Below are 20005 nucleotides of genomic sequence, written 5' to 3' on the forward strand. Positions count from 1 at the left end.
GGGGTTGGCCACTAGTCTCTGCCTCGGCTGCTGCAGCCCAGGGCCCTGAGCCTCAGTTTCCCAACCTTGCCCCCTCCTCGGGGCGGGGTGTTTGATTTGATCTTTACCCCACTGCCTGGCTGCCGCAAGGGCCCGGCCTCACCCCGCCTGGGATGGCTTCCCCTTTCGCCCTCCCCTCCTTGGCCTTCCGCATCGTCCACTGTAGGCGACTGTCTCTGCCAGCTGTGCCACCAGCCTGCATGCCCCCTACAGGTCAACTCTGTCAACTGCAACACCAGCTGGAAGATCAATTTATTCATGCAGTTCCGAGACCACCTGGAGGAGGTGCTGAAGGGGGTGAGTCCGGCGCCCCTCCCCACGGCCCCTTCCTCTTCCTGGGGATGACTGCCTGGCTCTGCACCCTTTCAGCCTTCCTACCCCCAGGAAGTCCCCCCAGGCCCCCCCTTTGCTGTCTGGTTTTTGTTCTGTGGGTCCCACGTCGGTGCGGTGCCCTGAGCTGTGGCAGGGAGAGGCTGCTCCTGCCTGCCGTCAGGGGTTAGTGCCTCTTCTCTGTCCCCCACGGGCCAGTGTGTGCACTGGGAGAGGAGGAGGGGCTGGGGAAACAGCTTGCTACACCCACAGTGAATAAATGCTGAGTGGGGGGGATGTTTGTGAAACCTAAAAGCCAGGTTTCTGATGGAGAGAGAGGAGGTTAGGGGTGGGGTAGGGTGTGAGGCCCTCCAGTTGGACTAGTCTGGGGATCTGTGAGGATGCCAGGCCTCAAAGCAGGTTCCTTGAGAAGGGCGCCTTGCCCAGAGCCCCGGGCACGCTGTTGGCTTCTTCCAGGCTGTGTCCACGGCTGCCACCCTCGTCCCTCTGATGGTCCCGGCTCTCCCCATCAGCCCAAATTGCTCAAATGCTTCCCCTCTCTGTCCACTGAGCCTTCTCATGGTCCAGGCGTCGGCCAGAGCCCCCTCCCCAAAGCCTCCCTGTGGCGCATTCCAGTCCTCGGGCTCAGCTCCGTGTCGTGCCCACTGCAGCTTCTGGCGAGGCTGTCACGGAGCCGGGGTTAGAGTCCAGGCAAGCTAAAGCAAGGCCTTCTCGTCAAAGCCCCTCTGCGTCTTACTCTGCACTGCACGCCCAGCGTCCCTGGGTTCCGCTGTACGCACAGGCACAGGCAGATGCAGTCTGTGTACGGACGCCCGATCACTTCCGCCTCTACCTGACAAGTGTGTCTAGAGCCAGGTTCAGTGCGGGAAGCCAGTGCTGCTAGGTGATCCTGGGGTGGGGGCCATGCTTGAGAACCTGCTGAGTGGCAGCCACAGAGGGAGGGACTCAGGAACTGACCCTGTGACTGAGGCAGGGGCGCGCCCACTCGTCCTGGTTGCGTGGCTCCAGGCAGGAGGCCGGCCATCTCTGCTGAGGCTGTAAAGTGTGCGACTTCGTTAAACCCGTGATAGGGTTCTTTCCGTTTTCTAGAAGAGACAGCTGAGGCTCAGGAACGTTAGGGACTTTTACAAGCCTCTCGCTGCTTGTAAGGCCCGGGCCAGGAGTCAGATTCAAGGTTTTCTAAGGCCTGGAGGTGAACAAGCGTGGCTACTGCCCTTCGGCCACGGTGGGGAGTGAAGGAGATGGTGTGGGGGTTCCCAGTGACCGGCGGAAGCGGCTGGGGAAGGGGTGGCCCAGCGCTGGGAGGCTAAGAGGGAGCCGCCTTCCGGGACTGGCATCAGAGGAATTTGGAAGTAGGTAAGGGACCGAGGTGCCCGGTGGGTTGGACTGGGGGAAGCTGAGGTAGAGGGCGGTCCAGTACCGGGCTGCCCTGTGGCCGGAGGCGTCCCACTCTCCGCTCACCTCCCTGGAAAAGCAAGAGGAGTCCTGCTGGCCACATCTGAGGGACTGGGCAGCGCTCAGGGTCCCCGAGCCTGAAGGCGTGGCTGTGAGCGGCTGACTCCAAGTCCTAACCCCGCCCTCAGGGAGACGTGGTGCGGCTGTTCCACGCAGAGCAGGAGAAGTTCCTGACCTGTGACGAGTACAGGGGCAAGCTGCAGGTGTTCCTGCGGACCACGCTCCGGCAGTCCGCCACCTCGGCCACCAGCTCCAACGCGCTCTGGGAGGTGGAGGTGAGACACCCCAGCATCCTGGAGGATGGAGAGCCCTCCCTTCCTTCCCCTCGTCCCTCTTAGCCGAGTGGGCGGGACCCCCACGGGTCACCGCCCAGGGCCCCTCTTCTCCACCTCACTCTGGCGCGCCCCCAGGTGGTCCACCACGACCCCTGCCGCGGGGGAGCCGGACACTGGAACGGCCTGTACAGGTTCAAGCACCTGGCCACGGGCAACTATCTGGCTGCTGAGGTGAGTGGGGGTGCACGTGGCATCTGCGTGTGCGGGGGACACAGCTTCCCTGTACGTGCTTGCTCACGCATGGGCACAGGAAGAAGGGGGTTCTCCTGGGAGCCATGTGGACTTTGGGCCCGATGTAGGCACCTTGCTGGGAAATACCTTCTGGGGTGACTCTGTGTCTGGTAGGGGGTGCTGATCGTGTCTAGTAACCACCCCCCCCCCCACCTTGTACGCCTGTTCAGGAAAACCCCAGCTACAAGGGTGACGTCTCGGATCCTAAGGCAGCAGGACCGGTAAGGACCAGAGCAAAATGGCTAGAGAGGGATGGGGGTGGGGAGGTAGTGGTGTGGAGACCCGAGGGGAGACCAAGGAACTGGGGAAAAGGTGGGCTGGAGGGAGGAGGTTGCTCTGGTGGGGCCTGAGAGGAAGGGCTGGGCCTTGCCTGACCTGGTGTTCTCATCCCAGGGGGCCCAGAGCCGCACAGGCCGCAGGAACGCAGGCGAGAAGATCAAGTACCGTCTGGTGGCTGTCCCACACGGGAATGACATCGCATCTCTCTTCGAGCTGGACCCCACCACGCTGCAGAAAACCGACTCCTTCGTGCCCCGGTGGGTGTGTGCCGCCCGCCCGAGGCCATGTGTCTCTGGGGCCCCTGGGAGCCACAGTTCTGAGCCCCATTTGCAGCTGGCCTGTGTGCAGGACCGGCCTGTGGGCTGCCCCCAGGTCTTCCTCATGCGTAGCATACAGATGTTCCTTAGGTCCAGCTGGGTGCTCCAGCGCAAGGTGTGTGCGTTTGTCTGCAGCCAGGCAGCCTGGAGGAGCCAGACACTGTCTGGGGAGGTCAGATTCCCATGCCTGTAAGGCCCCACCAACCCCGAGAACGTAGGTTGTCCTGTGCAGAGGTTTCCCGAGGCTGGTGCTGCAGCTTGGTTGGTCGAGTGCTCGGCTGGCCAGCACGAAGGTCCAGGTTCCATATCTATCCATATATAAGCCAGGGAGGTGGCTTGTGCCTGCAATTCCAGCTCGCAGGAAGTGGAGGCAGGAGATTATCTTCCACTGCAGAGTGAGCAGGAAGCCAGCCGGGCCTCCAGGAGACCTTGTCTTTATATATTAAGAAATAAACGAAAGGCAATATAGCAGGGATGCGGAGATGATTCTGCAAAAGTATGAGGGCCAGAGTCTGGGTCTTCAAATCCACTCGACAGCGAGGCAGGAGGGAGGCCTGCCTCCTAGCATGACACTGGGCATCTTTGTGGCCAGCATGGCTATTTAGACGCTGCAAAGTGTTGAGTTCCCAGTTCAGCAGACACCCCGCCTCTCTGTAGAAGGAGGAGGGCGATGGAGGGAATGACCCAATGCCAGCCTCCAGCCATGAGCACACACATGCACTCAAATCTGTCCACCCTTGTACACGTGGGAACACATACACACACACACACACACACACACACACACACACACACGTGCATGCCTCATAACAAAATTGTGTGTCATCCAGGCCTTAGTGTCTTCTATCCGTGAGACCTCAGGTCCCTGCCTCCACCACCCACTTCAATCTGTCATCTGTAGATAGGAACATCAAGTGTCTGTCACTAGGATTCCTGGCAATTAATGAACTGTTAGCCCCTTGTCTGTCTTTTTTGTTTGTTTTTGTTTTGTTTTTCGAGACAGGGTTTCTCTGTGTAGCCCTGGCTGTCCTGGAACTCACTCTGTAGACCAGGCTGGCCTCAAACTCAGAAATCCGCCTGCCTCTGCCTCCCAAGTGCTGGGATTAAAGGCGTGTGCCACCACTGCCTGGCAAGTCCCTTGTCTCTTTCTTACCTGACACTCTTGGGGGGTTGCTTTGTCTAGGTAAATTCTTGCCCCACGTTCACATTAGTTTAAGGGTACACCAAGGTCTGTGTGCCTTGAGAGCGTAGCAGCAGGGACGGGGGGGGGGGGTGGGGTGGGGGGGAGGGGGGCCCATTCTCGGTGCCCGCACTGTGAGGTGTGGGGTGCAGAGGAAACGGATGCTGCTGGGGCATGGTGAGCAGAGCAGCTGCGGTCCACGGCACCCTGGCACACCCTGACACACCCTGACACACCCTGGCTCACCCTGGCTCACGGGCTGGTCCGCTCACCTAGGAACTCGTACGTGCGCCTGCGGCACCTCTGTACCAACACCTGGATCCAGAGTACCAACGCGCCCATCGACGTGGAGGAGGAGCGGCCCATCCGGCTCATGGTGCGGGCCCTGGTGCGTGGGGCTGGGGCCTGGACCGGAGCCTGTTCCTGGCGCTGTGCTGACCCTTGTCTCTGCAGCTGGGCACGTGCCCCACCAAGGAGGACAAGGAGGCCTTTGCCATTGTGTCGGTCCCCGTGTCAGAGATCCGTGACCTGGACTTTGCCAACGATGCCAGCACCATGCTGGCCAGCGCTGTGGAGAAACTCAATGAGGGCTTCATCAGCCAGAATGACCGCAGGTGCGCCATGGTGGGGTGGGGCTGTGGGCAGTGTGGGGTCCAGGGGAGGGGGCAGGCTGTGGGGCGTTTCCTAAGAGCAGCGTGGGAGAGCCTGTGAGGAGGGGGCTCATGCGGGGCTGGCAGCAGGGTCAGAGCGCGAGTCTGTTTGCCAGTGTGAGCACATGCTGGCCGGGCCCCCCTGGGAGCTGCCCCTCAGTACCTCATGCTTCTGTTGCTGCCTTCGCCAGGTTTGTCATCCAGCTGTTGGAGGATTTGGTGTTTTTTGTCAGCGATGTTCCCAATAATGGGCAGAATGTCTTGGACATCATGGTCACCAAGCCCAACAGAGAGCGGCAGAAGCTGATGCGGGAGCAGAACATACTGAAGCAGGTGTGTGCGCTCCTCAGGGGCTCACGGCTCTCCAGAGGGGCTCACGGCTCTCCAGAGGGGCTCACAGCTCTCCAGAGGGGCTCACAGCTCTCCAGAGGGGCTCACGGCTCTCCAGAGGGGCTCAGGGCTCTCCAGAGGGGCTCAGGGCTCTCCAGAGGGGCTCACGGCTCTCCAGAGGGGCTCAGGGCTCTCCAGAGGGGCTCAGGGCTCTCCAGAGGGGCTCACGGCTCTCCAGAGGGGCTCAGGGCTCTCCAGAGGGGCTCACGGCTCTCCAGAGGGGCTCACAGCTCTCCAGAGGGGCTCAGGGCTCTCCAGAGGGGCTCACGGCTCTCCAGAGGGGCTCACGGCTCTCCAGAGGGGCTCAGGGCTCTCCAGAGGGGCTCACGGCTCTCCAGAGGGGCTCACAGGCTCTCCTCAGGGGCTCACGGCTCTCCAGCGGGGATCATGGTTCTCCAGTGGGGCTCATGGCGCTCCAGACGGGATCATGGGGGGCTGAGACCTCTTACTGAAGGGGTAGTATGTGTGTGTGTGTGTGGGGGGGTCTCAGTAGGAGAGCATCTTACTGGAATCTTCCAGGTAGGGTCTGGGGTCAGGCTAGGTTAGAGTGCCTGCTTAGAACACGTCAGTAAAGAGCTGGGGGCATGGATCTTTGGTAAATGCCTGCCTAGAATGTTCCAGCAGGGGTCTGGGAATATGGCTCAGTGATAGATGCTAGAATTGACCAATGAGGAGCACTGGCTGTGGATCAGGGGTAGAAACCGGGGTAGAGACCTTGCCTAGATCCAGCCACTGGTAGAGGGAGGGATTTGACTCTGCTAGAGCACGTGAGACCCACGAGGAGCCAAGGATGTAGATCAGGAACAGAGCGCTTGCTTCAACGCATCCAAGGCACGGGCGAGGCGCTGTCCCTCGCACTGGAGGAAAAATATCTGAGCCGTGGCTTACGCACCCGAGAGGAATCGGCTCATCCTGACCTCCCCTCCTGCAGGAGAATGGTGGTCCTCATGGAGGAGGAGGACCTTGGGGGGCAGAAGCCCGCAGAGGCTGGAGGCCCGCTGAGCAGGACGCTCTGGGCTTCTGTGAAGGGAAGCTGTGGGGTCAGGGCTCCCGGGATGACAAGGGCAGGCAGGATGGGGGAGTCCCTCTCACTCTCTACACCCCTCAGATCTTTGGCATCCTGAAGGCTCCATTCCGTGACAAGGGGGGTGAAGGACCACTGGTGCGGCTGGAGGAACTGTCTGACCAGAAGAACGCCCCCTACCAGTACATGTTCCGCCTCTGCTACCGGGTGCTGCGGCACTCTCAGGAGGATTACCGCAAGAACCAGGTAGGCACTGGGTGGTCCCTGCAGTCCCTCCTCAGCAGGGGCCCCTGCGGGCACAGAGGCTGGCAGCCAGGCACCGTTAGGCACCGGGTACAGGAGAGTACCAGATGGTGGGGCTGGTTTCTGGGGTGCACAGAGCCGGCTCTGGGCTCTGATGTTAACCTTCTTAAAATACTGCTTTTTTTCTCTTGTCGCCTTTTGGTTTACTGAGACTGTGTGTCTCACTGTGTAGACCAGGCTGGCCTGGAACTCACTACGTAAACCACGGAGAGATCCACCTGCCTCTGCCTCCCGAGTGCTGGGATTAAAGGTGTGCCAGCCACCTCCTTGAGTAAAATTCATGTGTGAACCAAGTTTTCAGTATTTATTTTGTGACATTTAGCCAGTCTTGCTAGGCAGACAAGGCCCTGGTAGGGGCAGATCACAGCTTAGAAACCCTGTAAGGTGAAGCCACTCGCTCACCAGCCCTGGCAGCTGCCTCTGCCTCTGCCCTGATATGGGCTTCTCAAGGCTATTTTCTCTCCAGGGTAGACTCCTCTCCCAGGCTCACAAAATAACTGAACACGGGACAGAAGCCTGGCCTCACAGCCTTAACTGTGCCCCTCTTTAGCTCAGATTCTGTCCTGGATGAATGCTCGGTTCAACCACCTATTCCATTGTTATTTTGGTTTTTCAAAACAGGGTTTCTCTGTGTAGTCCTGGCTGTCAAGGATCTCACTCTGTAGACCAGGCTGGCCTGAACTCAGAAATGGCCTGCCTCTGCCTCCCAAATGCTGGGATTAAAGGCGTGTAGCACTACCACCCAGCTCCACCTATTCTGTTATTAAAGAGACCAGCAATGGTGAAAAGCAGAGAAATAGGAGAGGAAGGAGAGAGAGAGAGAGAGAGAGAGAGAGAGAGAGAGAGATTGAGATTGATTTATTGAGTGTGGCCTCGTTAGTAAGAAAGACAGCAGATAATGGGGTTTAGTGACCCCAAGTCTGTCTCTGGGTACCGACCTGTGCTCTACATTTAAACAGATGAGAGACTGGGACACAGGGCCAGAGCTGAAGCATCCCGGGGTCTCAGCCCAGGTCCCACAATAGATTACAAGACCATGTGGTTCAGGGTGTAGCCTTTGCCATCTAGATGATTGCTCTTATCTTGGGGGACCTGGTCCTGCAGGTGCACTTGCTTGGGGACCCTTTCGGACCTGTCACAAAGATGGGTCAGTCCTGGTGTCCCTGCCTGGATTGCAGGATGGCTCCAGAGGCTAAGAGGTTAGGTGGGGGAGGGGCAAGCAAGTCTGAGCCACAGCAGAGACAGATGAGGCTGGCTAGGGGTGTGGCTCAGTTGGTAGACGCACCACAACCCCCTGGGTGCATTCCCAGTGCCATCTAACCTGGGCATGGGTGGTAAATGCCTGTAATCCCAGCACCCTTAGAGTAGGGGGCAGGAGGATCAGATGTCATCTCAGCTCTGCAGGAGACAGACTGGGAATGAAGGCAGCAACACCAGGTTCAGTTAGTTAGCACTGTGTTGGTCCTGGTGTGGGGTCAAGGCTCCGCCCCTTGTCCACGGCCCACCCCCGTGACTCCACCCACCCGCATCTGCCCGCCCCCAGGAGCACATAGCCAAGCAGTTTGGGATGATGCAGTCCCAGATTGGCTACGACATCCTGGCTGAAGACACCATCACTGCCCTGCTGCACAACAACCGGAAGCTGCTGGAGAAGCACATCACCAAGACGGAGGTGGAGACCTTTGTCAGCCTCGTGCGCAAGAACAGGGAGCCCAGGTGCCCACCATGCGCACCCTGCCTGCCTCCCTGCTGCTGCTGCGGCCTTCCAGCCTCTGGCGATGGCTTGGTTTTGAGACGGGTCTCTCTGTCCAATCCTGGAACTCGCTCTGAAAACCAGGCTGGTCTCAAACTCACAGGTTCCCCTGCCTCTGCCTCCCGAGTGCTGGGGTTAAAGGCGTACGCTACTGTGCTGGGTTTCTGACGCTGATTGTTAACTGCATGGTGTATCGCTGCCTCTCCGGTGCTTGGGGAGCGGGGTGTGTGTGTGTCTCAAATTTAGCTCCATGTAGTCATAATAGATGCAGATTTCCATACACATGGAGAACCCCAGGCCCCCCCTGACTGAGCCGGTGCCTCCTCTGACCCCCGACGCCATCTGTTCTTTACCCTGACCCACGGAGGTGTCACGAACTGCCTACCGCCCCGGACATCTGGGAAGGAGTGTGGGTGAGGCTTCTGGTGCAGGGTCTGAGTCTCTTGTGGGCCCTGTTGACCCGCCCAGATTCCTGGACTACCTCTCCGACCTGTGTGTGTCCAACCGCATCGCCATCCCTGTTACCCAAGAGCTGATTTGCAAATGCGTGCTGGACCCTAAGAACAGTGACATTCTTATCCAGACCGAGTGAGTACCAGCGCCATCCCCGGGAGTGGGGGTCCCCGGGGCTCAGGTTAGCACTGGCATTCTTGTTCTTTGTAGATATGAGTGTAGTGCCTGTGGTGCTTTGGGGGTGGGGTGGGGTGGGATGGGGTGGGGTGGGATGGGGTGGGGTGGGGTGGGGTGGAGTTGGGGTGGGGTGGGTGGAGTTGGGGTAGGGTGGGGTGGGGTGGAGGTGGGGTGGGGTGGAGTTGGGGTGGAGTGGGTGGGGTGGGGTGGAGTTGGGGTGGGGTGGGTGGAGTTGGGGTGGGGTGGGGTGGAGTTGGGGTGGGGTGGGGTGGAGGTGGGGTGGGGTGGAGTTGGGGTGGAGTGGGTGGGGTGGGGTGGAGTTGGGGTGGGGTGGGTGGAGTTGGGGTGGAGTTGGGGTGGGGGCGCTGAGGGAAGCAGTTTAGAGACCCGGGCTGTGCTCGTCCCAGCCCTGGGTTGGACATAGTTGGACCTTCTCGAGTGAGCACGGGGGTTCCGCGTGGCCAGACGCCCCTGACGGCGCTGCCGTCCTCAGGCTGCGGCCGGTGAAGGAGATGGCTCAGTCTCACGAGTACCTCAGCATCGAGTACTCAGAGGAGGAGGTGTGGCTCACGTGGACGGACAGGAACAATGAGCATCAGGAGAAGAGTGTGAGGCAGCTGGCCCAGGAGGCGAGGGCTGGCAACGCGCACGACGAGAACGTGCTCAGCTACTACAGGTGCCCTGCCCCTCCCCCTCCCAAAAGTCCCAGTGCTGGCAGGGGCCTCCTGCTCCTTGTCCTCATACTTGCGTGTGTGCGCGCGCGTGCGTACGTGTGTATGTGTGTGTGTGTGTGTGTATGTGTGCACGTGTGTGTGTGTTTGCACGTACACATGCATATGTATGTATGTATGTGGGTGCATGCATGCATGCACACGTGTGCATGTATATACGTGGGTGCATGCATGTAGGTATATGCGTGTATGTTCATGCATGTTGTGTGCACACATATGTATGCATGTATTTGTATGTGCATATATGTGCCATGACTCAGGGTTCTCTTTTTTCCCCCACTGTGTGGTTTACCAGGGCTTTGGCGGCAAGCACCCTTTACTGGTTGAGTCATTTGACTCTGTGTGTGTGTGTGTGTGTGTGTGTGTATGTGTGTTTGGATTTGCTTTTTTCAAGACAGGGTTTCTCTGTGTAGCCCTGGCTGTTCTGGAACTCACTCTGTAGACCAGGCTGGCCTTGAACTCAGAAATCCGCCTGCCTCTGCCTCCCAAGTGCTGGAATTACAGGCGTGCGCCACCACCGCCTAGCCTGTTTATTTTTTATCTACTTTTTCCTGTGTGGATGTTTCCCGTGTGTATCTACATCTGTGACCCATGTGCATACCCTGGGACTGGCGTTACAGTTGCGAGCCGTCACGTGGGCGCTCGGACTTGAACCTGGGTGCTCTGCAAGAGCAGCTTAACCAGGGAGCCCTCTCTCCAGCCCCTTCCTTTTTTGAGATAAGATCTCTCTGTGTAGACTTGACTGCCCGCTAAGTCACGGCAGTGCTGCGGCCCCTGCAGGGGTCTGGGGTCATCACACCTGGCCTCTTTGTTTTACGTTTTCTTTTTGTTTTGGTTTAGTTTGGTTTTTGGTGTTTTTGAGACAGGGTTTCTTCGTGTAGCCCTGGCTGTCCCAGAACTCACCGTGTAGACCAGTCTGGCCTCGAACTCATAGGGATCCCCCTGCCTCTGCCCCCCAATTGCTGGGATTAAAGGAGTGTGCCGCCACTGCCTGGCTTATTTGTTTTTGAGACAGCATCTCATTCTTTAGCCCAGGCTAGTCTTGAACTCAAGGTGATCCTCCTGCCTCATCCTTCCAAGGGCTGGGATTATAGGTGTGGGTGACATGTGCTGCATGGATTGTACAGAAAGCTCTCGCTAACCACAAGCTGTGCTCCGCGCATCTCTCTCACCTCACAGCCACCCGGGGAAGTAGGTCACACTGTCCCCTGCAAAGCTGGGACCAGCACGGAGTGGAAGCTGCCTGGTGTCTCAGGGCTGAGCTACCGTGCCACCCAGGGTGGCCTGGCTCCAGGGCCCTGCCGGGGAATGGGGTGTGCGGAGGGGGCCTGATGTCACTCCCAGCGAAGCCTCTGTTATCTCTCATCTGAGCCTCTCGCGGGCTCTTCCCTCCCTCCCAGCCGCCCGCCCGCTTCCTGTAAGGACCTGTCCCAGCTCAGCCAGAAAATACCTGCCCTCCTTTTCCAGGAGGGGCCACGTCCTCTCTGTGAAGCGTTGGTCCTTTGCCACCTGGTGGAGTCTTCACCAGGGCCACGCTGGTCACCTCCTGCCTCTGCCCCAACTGCTGTCCTCTGACCCGGCGCTCCCCGCAGGTACCAGCTGAAGCTGTTTGCCCGCATGTGCCTGGACCGCCAGTACCTGGCGATCGACGAGATCTCCAAGCAGCTGGGCGTCGAGCTGCTTTTCCTGTGCATGGCGGACGAGATGCTGCCCTTTGACCTCCGTGCCTCGTTCTGCCATCTGATGCTACATGTGCATGTGGACCGCGACCCCCAGGAGCTGGTGACCCCCGTCAAGTTCGCCCGCCTCTGGACAGAAATCCCCACGGCTATCACCATCAAAGAGTGAGTCTGGAGGGTGGGCGGGTGGGCGGGGCGGGCAGGGGCGGGGCACGGGGAACCTCATGTCTCCTGCTTCCATCTCTAGCTATGATTCCAATCTCAACGCCTCCCGAGATGACAAGAAAAACAAGTTTGCCAGCACCATGGAGTTCGTGGAAGATTACCTTAACAACGTGGTCAGCGAGGCTGTGCCCTTCGCCAACGATGAGAAGAACATACTCACCTTTGAGGTGGGCTGTGGATCCTCGGGGGTGGGCGGGAGCGGGGCCGTGGTCCTCCCCCTCCCCACATCCCCACTGGACCTTGGTGATCAGGGATGGATTGAAGGATCCACGATCCCCTATTTCTGGTGTCTTAAGCCCAGTTATCCTTCAGATAGCTGAGGTCTCCCCCCAATGAATGCCCTCCCCCCATTCAGTGCTTGGCTGAATCCACCCATCAACCAGGGTCCTGCCTTCATCCTGGTTTTCTCTGACCCATTTGGACCCGAACAGAGCCACAGTCTCCCACTGAACAATCATGACCTTAAAAACCATGACCGCACCAAGTACACTGGTCTAACCCCACAAAGCCACAAATCTGTGTTGGCCCTCCCTCTGCCCCCCAAACCAAGCCAATGTGTGCAGTAGCCACACACATCCCACTACCACGTTTACCCCTCACAGCCACGCCTCCGCGTAGGTCAGCTCCACCCACTCACCTCCCTTGGCCCCACCCACTCACCACCCTGGCCCCGCCCCTCCACAGGTGGTCAGCCTGGCGCACAATCTCATCTACTTCGGGTTCTACAGCTTCAGCGAGCTGCTGCGGCTCACGCGCACACTGCTGGGCATCATTGACTGCATCCAGGCACCTGCAGCCATGCTGCAGGCCTACGAGGAGCCTGGCGGTGAGTGAGGCTTGGCCGCCCACTCAGTTCCCTCCCGGTACCCCCAGGGCTCCCTGCTTCCCGGCCCTGCCTCAGCCCCCTCCATCGCGGTAGCTCAGGGGCTGGGAAACTCTGGGGTCCGGCTTGGCTTTGAGGATAATGTGACCAAGCACAATGACTGTGAGAGAGCTGTCAGCCCAGCCCGCGGGGGTCTGCGCAGGGCCCCCCAGTCCCTTATGCGGCTCCCCACAGAGGATTTGCTCATCTCTGCACACTCCTGCTGCCTCTGCCTTTGGTCCGTTGTCCCGCCCCCCCCCCCCCCCACGCTTGGTGTAAAGCTCGCCTCCCCCTGCAGGCCTGCCTGGGTTAGCCCTGTCCCTTCTTAGCAGTTGCCTCCCAGTGGTCAGAGATTGGGAACCCTGCTGTCCGGTGACCCCACTTTTATGGCCCACAGGCAAGAATGTGCGGAGGTCTATCCAGGGGGTGGGGCACATGATGTCCACCATGGTGCTGAGCCGCAAGCAGTCTGTATTTGGTACCTCCAGCCTGCCTGCTGGAGTGGGTGTCCCCGAGCAGCTGGACAGAAGCAAATTTGAGGACAATGAACACACCGTGGTGATGGAGACCAAGCTGAAGATCCTGGAGATCCTGCAGGTGCTGGGCAGGTGGGTGGGAGGTGTGGGGTGGGGGCGGGTCACAGGGTCACAGCTGGCGATCTTGGAGATCCTGCAGGTGCTGGGCAGGTGGGTGGGAGGTGTGGGGTGGGGGCGGGTCACAGAGTCACAGCTGGCGATCCTGGAGATCCTGCAGGTGCTGGGCAGGTGGGTGGGAGGTGTGGGGTGGGGGAGGGTCACTGGGTCACAGCTGGCGATCCTGGAGATCCTGCAGGTGCTGGGCAGGTGGGTGGGAGGTATGGGGTGGGGGAGGGTCACTGGGTCACAGCTGGCGATCCTGGAGATCCTGCAGGTGCTGGGCAGGTGGGTGGGAGGTGTGGGGTGGGGGCAGGTCACAGGGTCACAGCTGGCGATCTTGGAGATCCTGCAGGTGCTGGGCAGGTGGGTGGGAGGTGTGGGGTGGGGGAGGGTCACTGGGTCACAGCTGGCGATCCTGGAGATCCTGCAGGTGCTGGGCAGGTGGGTGGGAGGTCCCGGGGTGGGGGGGCCACAGGGTCACAGCTGGCGATCCTGGAGACACTGCAGGTGCTAGACAGGTGGGAGGGAGGTCCCAAGGCAGGGGTCACAGGGTCACAGCTCAAGATCCTGCAGACACTGGGCAGATGGCTGGGAGGTCCAGGGTGGGGGTTCTCAGGGCCACAGCTAAAGATCCTGGAGATCCTGCAGACACTAGGCAGGTGGCTGGGAGGTCCAGGGTGGGGGTTTTCAGTGTCACAGCTGAAGTTCCTGGAGATCCTGCAGGTATTGGGCAGGTTGATGTGAGGTCCAGGGTGGGTGATCCCAGGGTCACAACTGAAGATCCTAGAGATTCTGCAGGTGCTGGTCAGGTGGGTGAGAGGTCCTGGGGTCGGAGTAACAGGGTCACAACTCAAGATCCTGCAGGTGCTGATCAGGTGGGTGGGAGGTCCTGGGGCAGGGGTCACAGGGTCACAGCTCAAGATCCTGCAGGTGCTGGTCAGGTGGGTGGGAGGTTCTGAGGCAGGGGTCACAGGGTCACAACTCAAGATCCTGCAGGTGCTAGTCAGGTGGGTGGGAGGTCCTGGGGTAGGGGTCACAGGGTCACAGCTCAAGATCCTGCAGGTGCTGGTCAGGTGGGTGGGAGGTCCTGGGGCAGGGGTCACAGGGTCACAGCTTGAGAGCCTATAAATCCTGCAGGTGCTGGGCAGGTGGATGGGAGGTTCCAGGGTGGGGGTCACAGGGTCACAGCTGAAGATTCTGGAGATCCTGCAGGTTCTGGGCAGGTGGGTGGGAGGTCTGGTGTAGGGGATCTCAGGCTCACAGCTTGAGATCCTGGAGATACTGCAGGTTCTGGGCAGGTTGGTGGGAGGCTCTGGGGTGGGGGTCACAGGGTCACAGCTTGAGATCCTGGAGATCCTGCAGGTGTTGGGAAGGTTGCTGGGAGGTCCTGAGGTGGGTGTCAAAAGGTCACAGGGCTTTGCCAGGTTATCCAGCCCAGCCGTCATGGTTCTTGGGCCAGCACCACTGACACTCCTACGCAGACATGCTGCTTCCTGGAGAGGGATTAATGGGGGAGGGGGAGTCCTGAAGAGGGATGCTGTCCTTATAACCAGAGGGCATGAAGGTGACAGAGTGACCATAGGGAAGTCAGAGGTGGGGCTTCTGTCCCGTGAAGATAGAGGTTAGTTATGGGCATCCCTATACCCTGGGTCTCGGCACCTCAGTTTTCCCTCCCGGAGAGGGCTGTTGGCAGGGTAGCGGGAAGGACAGGTTGGCCTTCTGACCTGGGAGGTCTGTGCATTTCCTGTTACTGTCTAGCCTGGGTGTATTGGTGGTGGTGGTGGTGGTGGTGGTGGTGGTGGTGTGTGTGTGTGTGTGTGCGCGCGCGCGTGCGCGCGGGGCTCACTGCCTCATGCTGAGGAGGCACCAGCCACTATCTCTGGGCCAGGAGCTGGGGGGAGAAAGGGCTGCCTGTTCTGTTCAGATGCCTTCAAGTGTCCCGAGTGGCCGAGTCTACAGCCCATCTGGGGTTCCTTCGCCCATGCTGGAGCTGCAGGGCTCCTGCTGGAGACCGGTCTTCACGTCACCTCTGTCTGTCTAGTTCATCCTGAACGTGCGCCTAGACTACCGCATCTCCTACCTGTTGTCGGTCTTCAAGAAGGAGTTTGTGGAGGTGTTTCCTATGCAGGACAGCGGGGCGGACGGCACAGCACCTGCCTTCGATTCCTCCAGTGAGCCTTGGTCCCTAGCATCTCCTACTGCCACCGCTCCGCTGCCCCAACCTGTCCTTTTTCACACCCGGAAGGCATGTCCATTGTCTCCCTGGTCACCACCACGAGGAGCGGGGCGGGGGCCCTTCCTAAACGGGGAGTGGGGTCCATGGGGAAGCCGGGACTTGAGTGAGCTCACATCCCACCCGGAGCCGGCCAGGGCCTGGCTGCCCCGGCTGCTGGCCTCCCTGCCCTGCCCCTCTCAGCCTGGCAGCTCTGTGCCCTCACAAAGGCGGGGCAGGTGGAGGAGCTGCAGGAGCATGCAGGGCTGGCTTGGGCATCCTCTGCTTGGGTGTCTGGCTACCCCATCTCTCTCTCACTCTTGCTTCCCACAGCTGCCAACATGAACCTGGACCGCATCGGGGAGCAGGCAGAGGCCATGTTTGGAGTAGGGTGAGGCGGGCTCCTGCTCGGGCTTGGGGCGGCTGTCAACACAAGGCTCATGCCCGTTCTCTGGACAACCTGGGATTCCTGAAGCTGAAGGCTGGCTGTCCCTCCACTGTGTCCCCCAGAGGCCCCTCACCAACCACATGCACTGACCCTTCCCAGCCCTCACGGTATAGGGTAAATCCAGATGCTAGTTCTTCTGGCAATTCCCCCACCTTTGGGCAGGGCAGCTGTGCCCCTGTCTCACAGCAGGGGAGATGGAAGAGGACGGCATGGTGCCCTTCCCCCACCAGCCCTCTGTGCCAAGTGGAGGCGGCCTCTCTGCTTCTGCCATTGAGTACCCAGCCTTCCTGGGTATCTAGCACACCCAGTGGGTCTCTCTCAGCACCCCATTGTGAATTCATGACATAGGGGAGGGGCTGGGGATGTAGGTCAGTGGGGATATAGGTCAGTTGCCAGTAGACTGCGCATCTAGCATTCATGAGTCCTGGGTTCGATTCCCCAGAGCCTCAGAAGCCAGATGTGGCTTTGACACCTGCCACTCCAACACTCAGGAGGTGGAGGCAGAAAGGTCAGAGTTTGAGGGCACCTCTCATTCAGTACATAGAGATCTCGAGGCTACCTGGGCTGCATGAGATATTGTCTCAAAAATAAGCCAGAACAGGGACGTCCTGAATAGATCTCATAAGGTAAAAGCCCACAAACTCACAAGGGAAACAACGCATTGAAATAGCTATCAAACCCCTGAAGAAAATCAATCAGAAGTAACAGCTACAAACCAGGGCTCTTCATTAGCACGTTAGATGGCAGCTGTGGGGTGGGTGTGATTAGCATCCCGACTCCGGCTAGTGGCAAGCATACACAGCACTTCACAATTTTCACTGACAAGCCTGAGTTGGTGTGTGAGCGTGTCTGGCTTTTACTGGCAACAGCCCCCAGGCTCCGAGGTATCCCCTCACTGAAGGAACAAGTGTCTTCCCATCTCACATGAAGGGGTCCTGCATCAGGGGCTTGGTTGAGGGCTATCCCGAGGACCCCCAGAGGGCCCGGGGCATGGGTGGCTCTACACACGCCTGAGCCCGTGGGAGCCCGGGTGTGGTTCTGCCGCAATGGCGGCGGTGGGTCCCCCACCCCACTCACTGGCTCCCGCATGTGCCCGCCCCACCCGTGCTGACAGGAAGACCAACAGCATGCTGGAAGTGGATGACGAGGGCGGCCGCATGTTCCTGCGAGTGCTGCTGCACCTGACCATGCACGACTACCCACCTCTGGTCTCCGGCGCCCTGCAGCTGCTCTTCAAACACTTCAGCCAGCGCCAGGAGGCCATGCACACTTTCAAGCAGGTGGGAGGGGCCCCGGGGCACTCAGCTTGGCAGGGATGGTGGGCCCCACTTAAGGACACCTTGGTGGGGGTGGGGGGGATCTAAGGGCGCCTTCGGCACCTCCCGGCCTGGCTCTCTTCTTACACTGTGGATGACACAGTGGTCAGCTCTGCGCGGCCGTCGCTCGCCATTCCGTGCCAGGTCTGGTCTGGCTCGCAGGTGTCTTCACGGTGGCGCCATGTCTCCTTGACCTGAGATGCCTGATGATCAGGGCTGGCATTTAGCAAGTGCCCATGATGCACTGGGCCTTGCCACCAGCTTGCATTGCTTCCCCAGAATTCCCCAGCTCCCTCAGTATGTGACACCACTCGCAGGCCCTGTGGGAGGAAGACATGAGGGCCAGGCTGTGGGAGGAGGGGAGAGGGAGGAGGGAGAGAGGGAGGATGGAAGAGAGGGAGGATGGAAGAGGGAAGGAGGGGGACAGGGAGGATGGAAGAGGGGAGGAGGGGGAGAGGGAGGATGGAAGAGGGGAGGAGGGGGACAGGGAGGATGGAAGAGGGGAGGATGGAAGAGGGGAGGAGGGGGAGAGGGAGGATAGAAGAGCGGAGTGGAGGGAGGAGGGGGAGAGAGAGGAGGGGGAGAGGGAGGATGGAAGAGGGGAGGAGGGCAAGAGGGAGGATGGAAGAAGGGAGTGGAGGGAGGAGGGGGACAAGGAGGATGGAAGAGAGGAGAGGAGGGGGAGAGAGAAGAGGGGGAGAGGGAGGATGGGAGAGGGGAGGAGGGGGAGAGGGAAGAGGCACTCCATGTAGGCCCTACTCCTTAGAGTTAAGGTCCCTCCTTCACTCAGGGTCCAGTGTCCCTCCCATGCTTTCCCTGCCTGTTCGGCATCTGAGTGGACCAGGCAGGTGGCAGAGTGTGCCATGAGTCCGAGACCGCAGCGGGTGACAGCTCAGGGCTGGAGTACAGGGAGGGCTTCCTGGAGGAAGGGGCGGTGAATAGTGTGTGATACTTGGGTAGGGGTTCTGGTCTAGGGAGGGCGGGCACTGCAGTTCCCCGAGTGACTGCAGACCTGGGGGAATGTGTGTCCCCTGACCCGGTCCGCCCTCCCCGAGCAGGTCCAGCTGCTCATCTCAGCCCAGGACGTGGAGAACTACAAGGTAATCAAGTCAGAGCTGGACCGACTGCGAACGATGGTGGAGAAGTCGGAGCTGTGGGTGGACAAGAAAGGCAGCATCAAGGGCGAGGAGGGCGAGGCGGGCAGCAAGGAGAAAAAGGAGGTGAGTGGCTTCTGGGAGCCAAGCGGGGTGGCCCGAGTTGTGGGCGCCTGGGTGACTCTGTCCTTCTGCGTCCTCAGCGGCCCTCGGACGAGGAGGGATTTCTGCAGCCGCATGGGGAGAAAAGCAGCGAGAATTACCAGATTGTCAAAGGCGTGAGTGGCAGGGGGTGGGAGGGGGAGGGGTGAGGACCTGACCCAGTTGGGCTCCCAGCGGCCTGGCTTCCCCAGCTCCTCGCTCTGGGCGCTGCAGCCGGGCATGGCCCAGCTTTCTGGCATGTTCCCGGCAGCCCCACGGAGGCCCTGACAGAGTTATTTTAAAGCTGAGGGGTTTAATGAGATTCCACTTGACGGCCATGTTGCGTCCCTCTTGATGGGCGGGATGGGATTTTGTCCGGTCCCAGTGGGATGTGGGCGTGGCTGGCCAGGAGAGAGAGGCCCAGGGGACCTGAGGAGGAGGCGTGAGCTCCCATCCGTCCCCTCTCCCCTGCAGATCCTGGAGAGGCTGAACAAGATGTGTGGGGTCGGGGAGCAGATGCGGAAGAAGCAACAGCGGCTGCTGAAGAACATGGACGCCCACAAGGTCATGCTGGACCTGCTGCAGATCCCCTACGACAAGGTGACCCGGCGTCATCTGCACCCACCTCCCCTTTTGAGCCCACTTCGGTTGCACCCCAGTCTTTCACACACACACACACACACACACACACACACACACACACACGACCTCTTTCTCCGATTGATTTGGCTTGAGTCGCATTTGCTGTAATTCTGTCTCTCTCTCTCTCTCTCATGGTGGTGCTGGGCATCGAACCCAGAGCCCTGCTCACGCAAAGCAAACATTCTTAGACTGAACCCAGCCTCAGTCTCCTTAACCAGGACCCCAGCGTCCTCTCCCTGGTCCGGGCTAACATTGCCTTTCAGCACCATCTGGGCCCGCGGTTTTCAACATGAAGGTCGTGATCTCTTTGGAGTAGAACAAGCCCTTTCATGGTTCACCCGAGATCATCAGAAAACACAGATATTTACATCAAGGTTCACAGCAGGCTAAACTGCAGTTGGGAAGTGTCCGTGAAGTCACCACAGCACGAGGAGCATCTCAGGGAGGGGAACCCAGATTCTGACCTTTGACCCTGAGCTCCTTATCCCGGTGGATCATGACATGCCCTGTCCCTGACAGACACCCTGTCCTTCGTCCCTTAGATCCCCTCACTCCATTCCGCCTCTCTCAACCTTTGACCCTAAGTCCCTCACCTCGGCTGACCTTTTCTCTCTCTCTTTTTTTTTGGATGTTTGTGTGTGTCTGCACATGCACAGGGTTCAGAAGAGGGAGTCAGACTGGAGATAGACCTGAGAGGTGCTCAGGAGACCCTGGGTCCTGTGCAGGGGCCATATGCGCTCTTAACTGCTGGGAGTTGCTTCAAGGCACTTAGATGATTTTTTAAAATTAATTTGAGTGTGTGTGCCCATGCGTGTGTACATGTGTGGGTGTGTATACACGCCCGTGCGTGTGTACATGTGTGGGTGTGTATACACGCCCGTGCGTCTGTACATGTGTGGGTGTGTATACACGCCCGTGCGTCTGTACATGTGTGGGTATGTATATACGCCAGTGCGTCTGTACATGTGTGGGTATGTATATACACCCATGTGTCTGTACATGTGTGGGTGTATATACACGCCCGTGTGTCTGTACATGTGTGGGTGTGTATACACGCCCGTGCGTCTGTACATGTGTGGGTGTATATATACACCCGTGTGTCTG

The 20005-nt window shown here is 59.4% G+C and overlaps 1 protein-coding gene across 1 annotated transcript in view; it reads left to right on the forward strand.

Annotated features, from left to right (window-relative positions):
• The window catches only part of Itpr3 (inositol 1,4,5-trisphosphate receptor type 3), a 64864-nt gene that overhangs the window by 29089 nt on the left and 15770 nt on the right, over positions 1 to 20005 (forward strand). The window contains exons 8-29 of the mRNA XM_052164615.1: positions 253 to 336; positions 1953 to 2099; positions 2235 to 2330; positions 2561 to 2611; positions 2784 to 2926; positions 4443 to 4542; positions 4620 to 4780; positions 5008 to 5149; positions 6315 to 6476; positions 8077 to 8249; positions 8755 to 8874; positions 9410 to 9592; positions 11240 to 11491; positions 11574 to 11718; positions 12236 to 12377; positions 12811 to 13010; positions 15090 to 15219; positions 15594 to 15651; positions 16823 to 16988; positions 18083 to 18244; positions 18322 to 18396; positions 18734 to 18859. Of these exons, the coding sequence (XP_052020575.1) occupies positions 253 to 336; positions 1953 to 2099; positions 2235 to 2330; positions 2561 to 2611; positions 2784 to 2926; positions 4443 to 4542; positions 4620 to 4780; positions 5008 to 5149; positions 6315 to 6476; positions 8077 to 8249; positions 8755 to 8874; positions 9410 to 9592; positions 11240 to 11491; positions 11574 to 11718; positions 12236 to 12377; positions 12811 to 13010; positions 15090 to 15219; positions 15594 to 15651; positions 16823 to 16988; positions 18083 to 18244; positions 18322 to 18396; positions 18734 to 18859 (3018 nt within the window). The remainder of the gene's footprint in view (positions 1 to 252; positions 337 to 1952; positions 2100 to 2234; positions 2331 to 2560; positions 2612 to 2783; positions 2927 to 4442; positions 4543 to 4619; positions 4781 to 5007; positions 5150 to 6314; positions 6477 to 8076; positions 8250 to 8754; positions 8875 to 9409; positions 9593 to 11239; positions 11492 to 11573; positions 11719 to 12235; positions 12378 to 12810; positions 13011 to 15089; positions 15220 to 15593; positions 15652 to 16822; positions 16989 to 18082; positions 18245 to 18321; positions 18397 to 18733; positions 18860 to 20005) is intronic.

Source organism: Apodemus sylvaticus, chromosome 19 (genome assembly GCF_947179515.1).
Source record: "Apodemus sylvaticus chromosome 19, mApoSyl1.1, whole genome shotgun sequence".
In the NCBI taxonomy this organism is placed as follows: Eukaryota; Metazoa; Chordata; class Mammalia; order Rodentia; family Muridae; genus Apodemus; species Apodemus sylvaticus.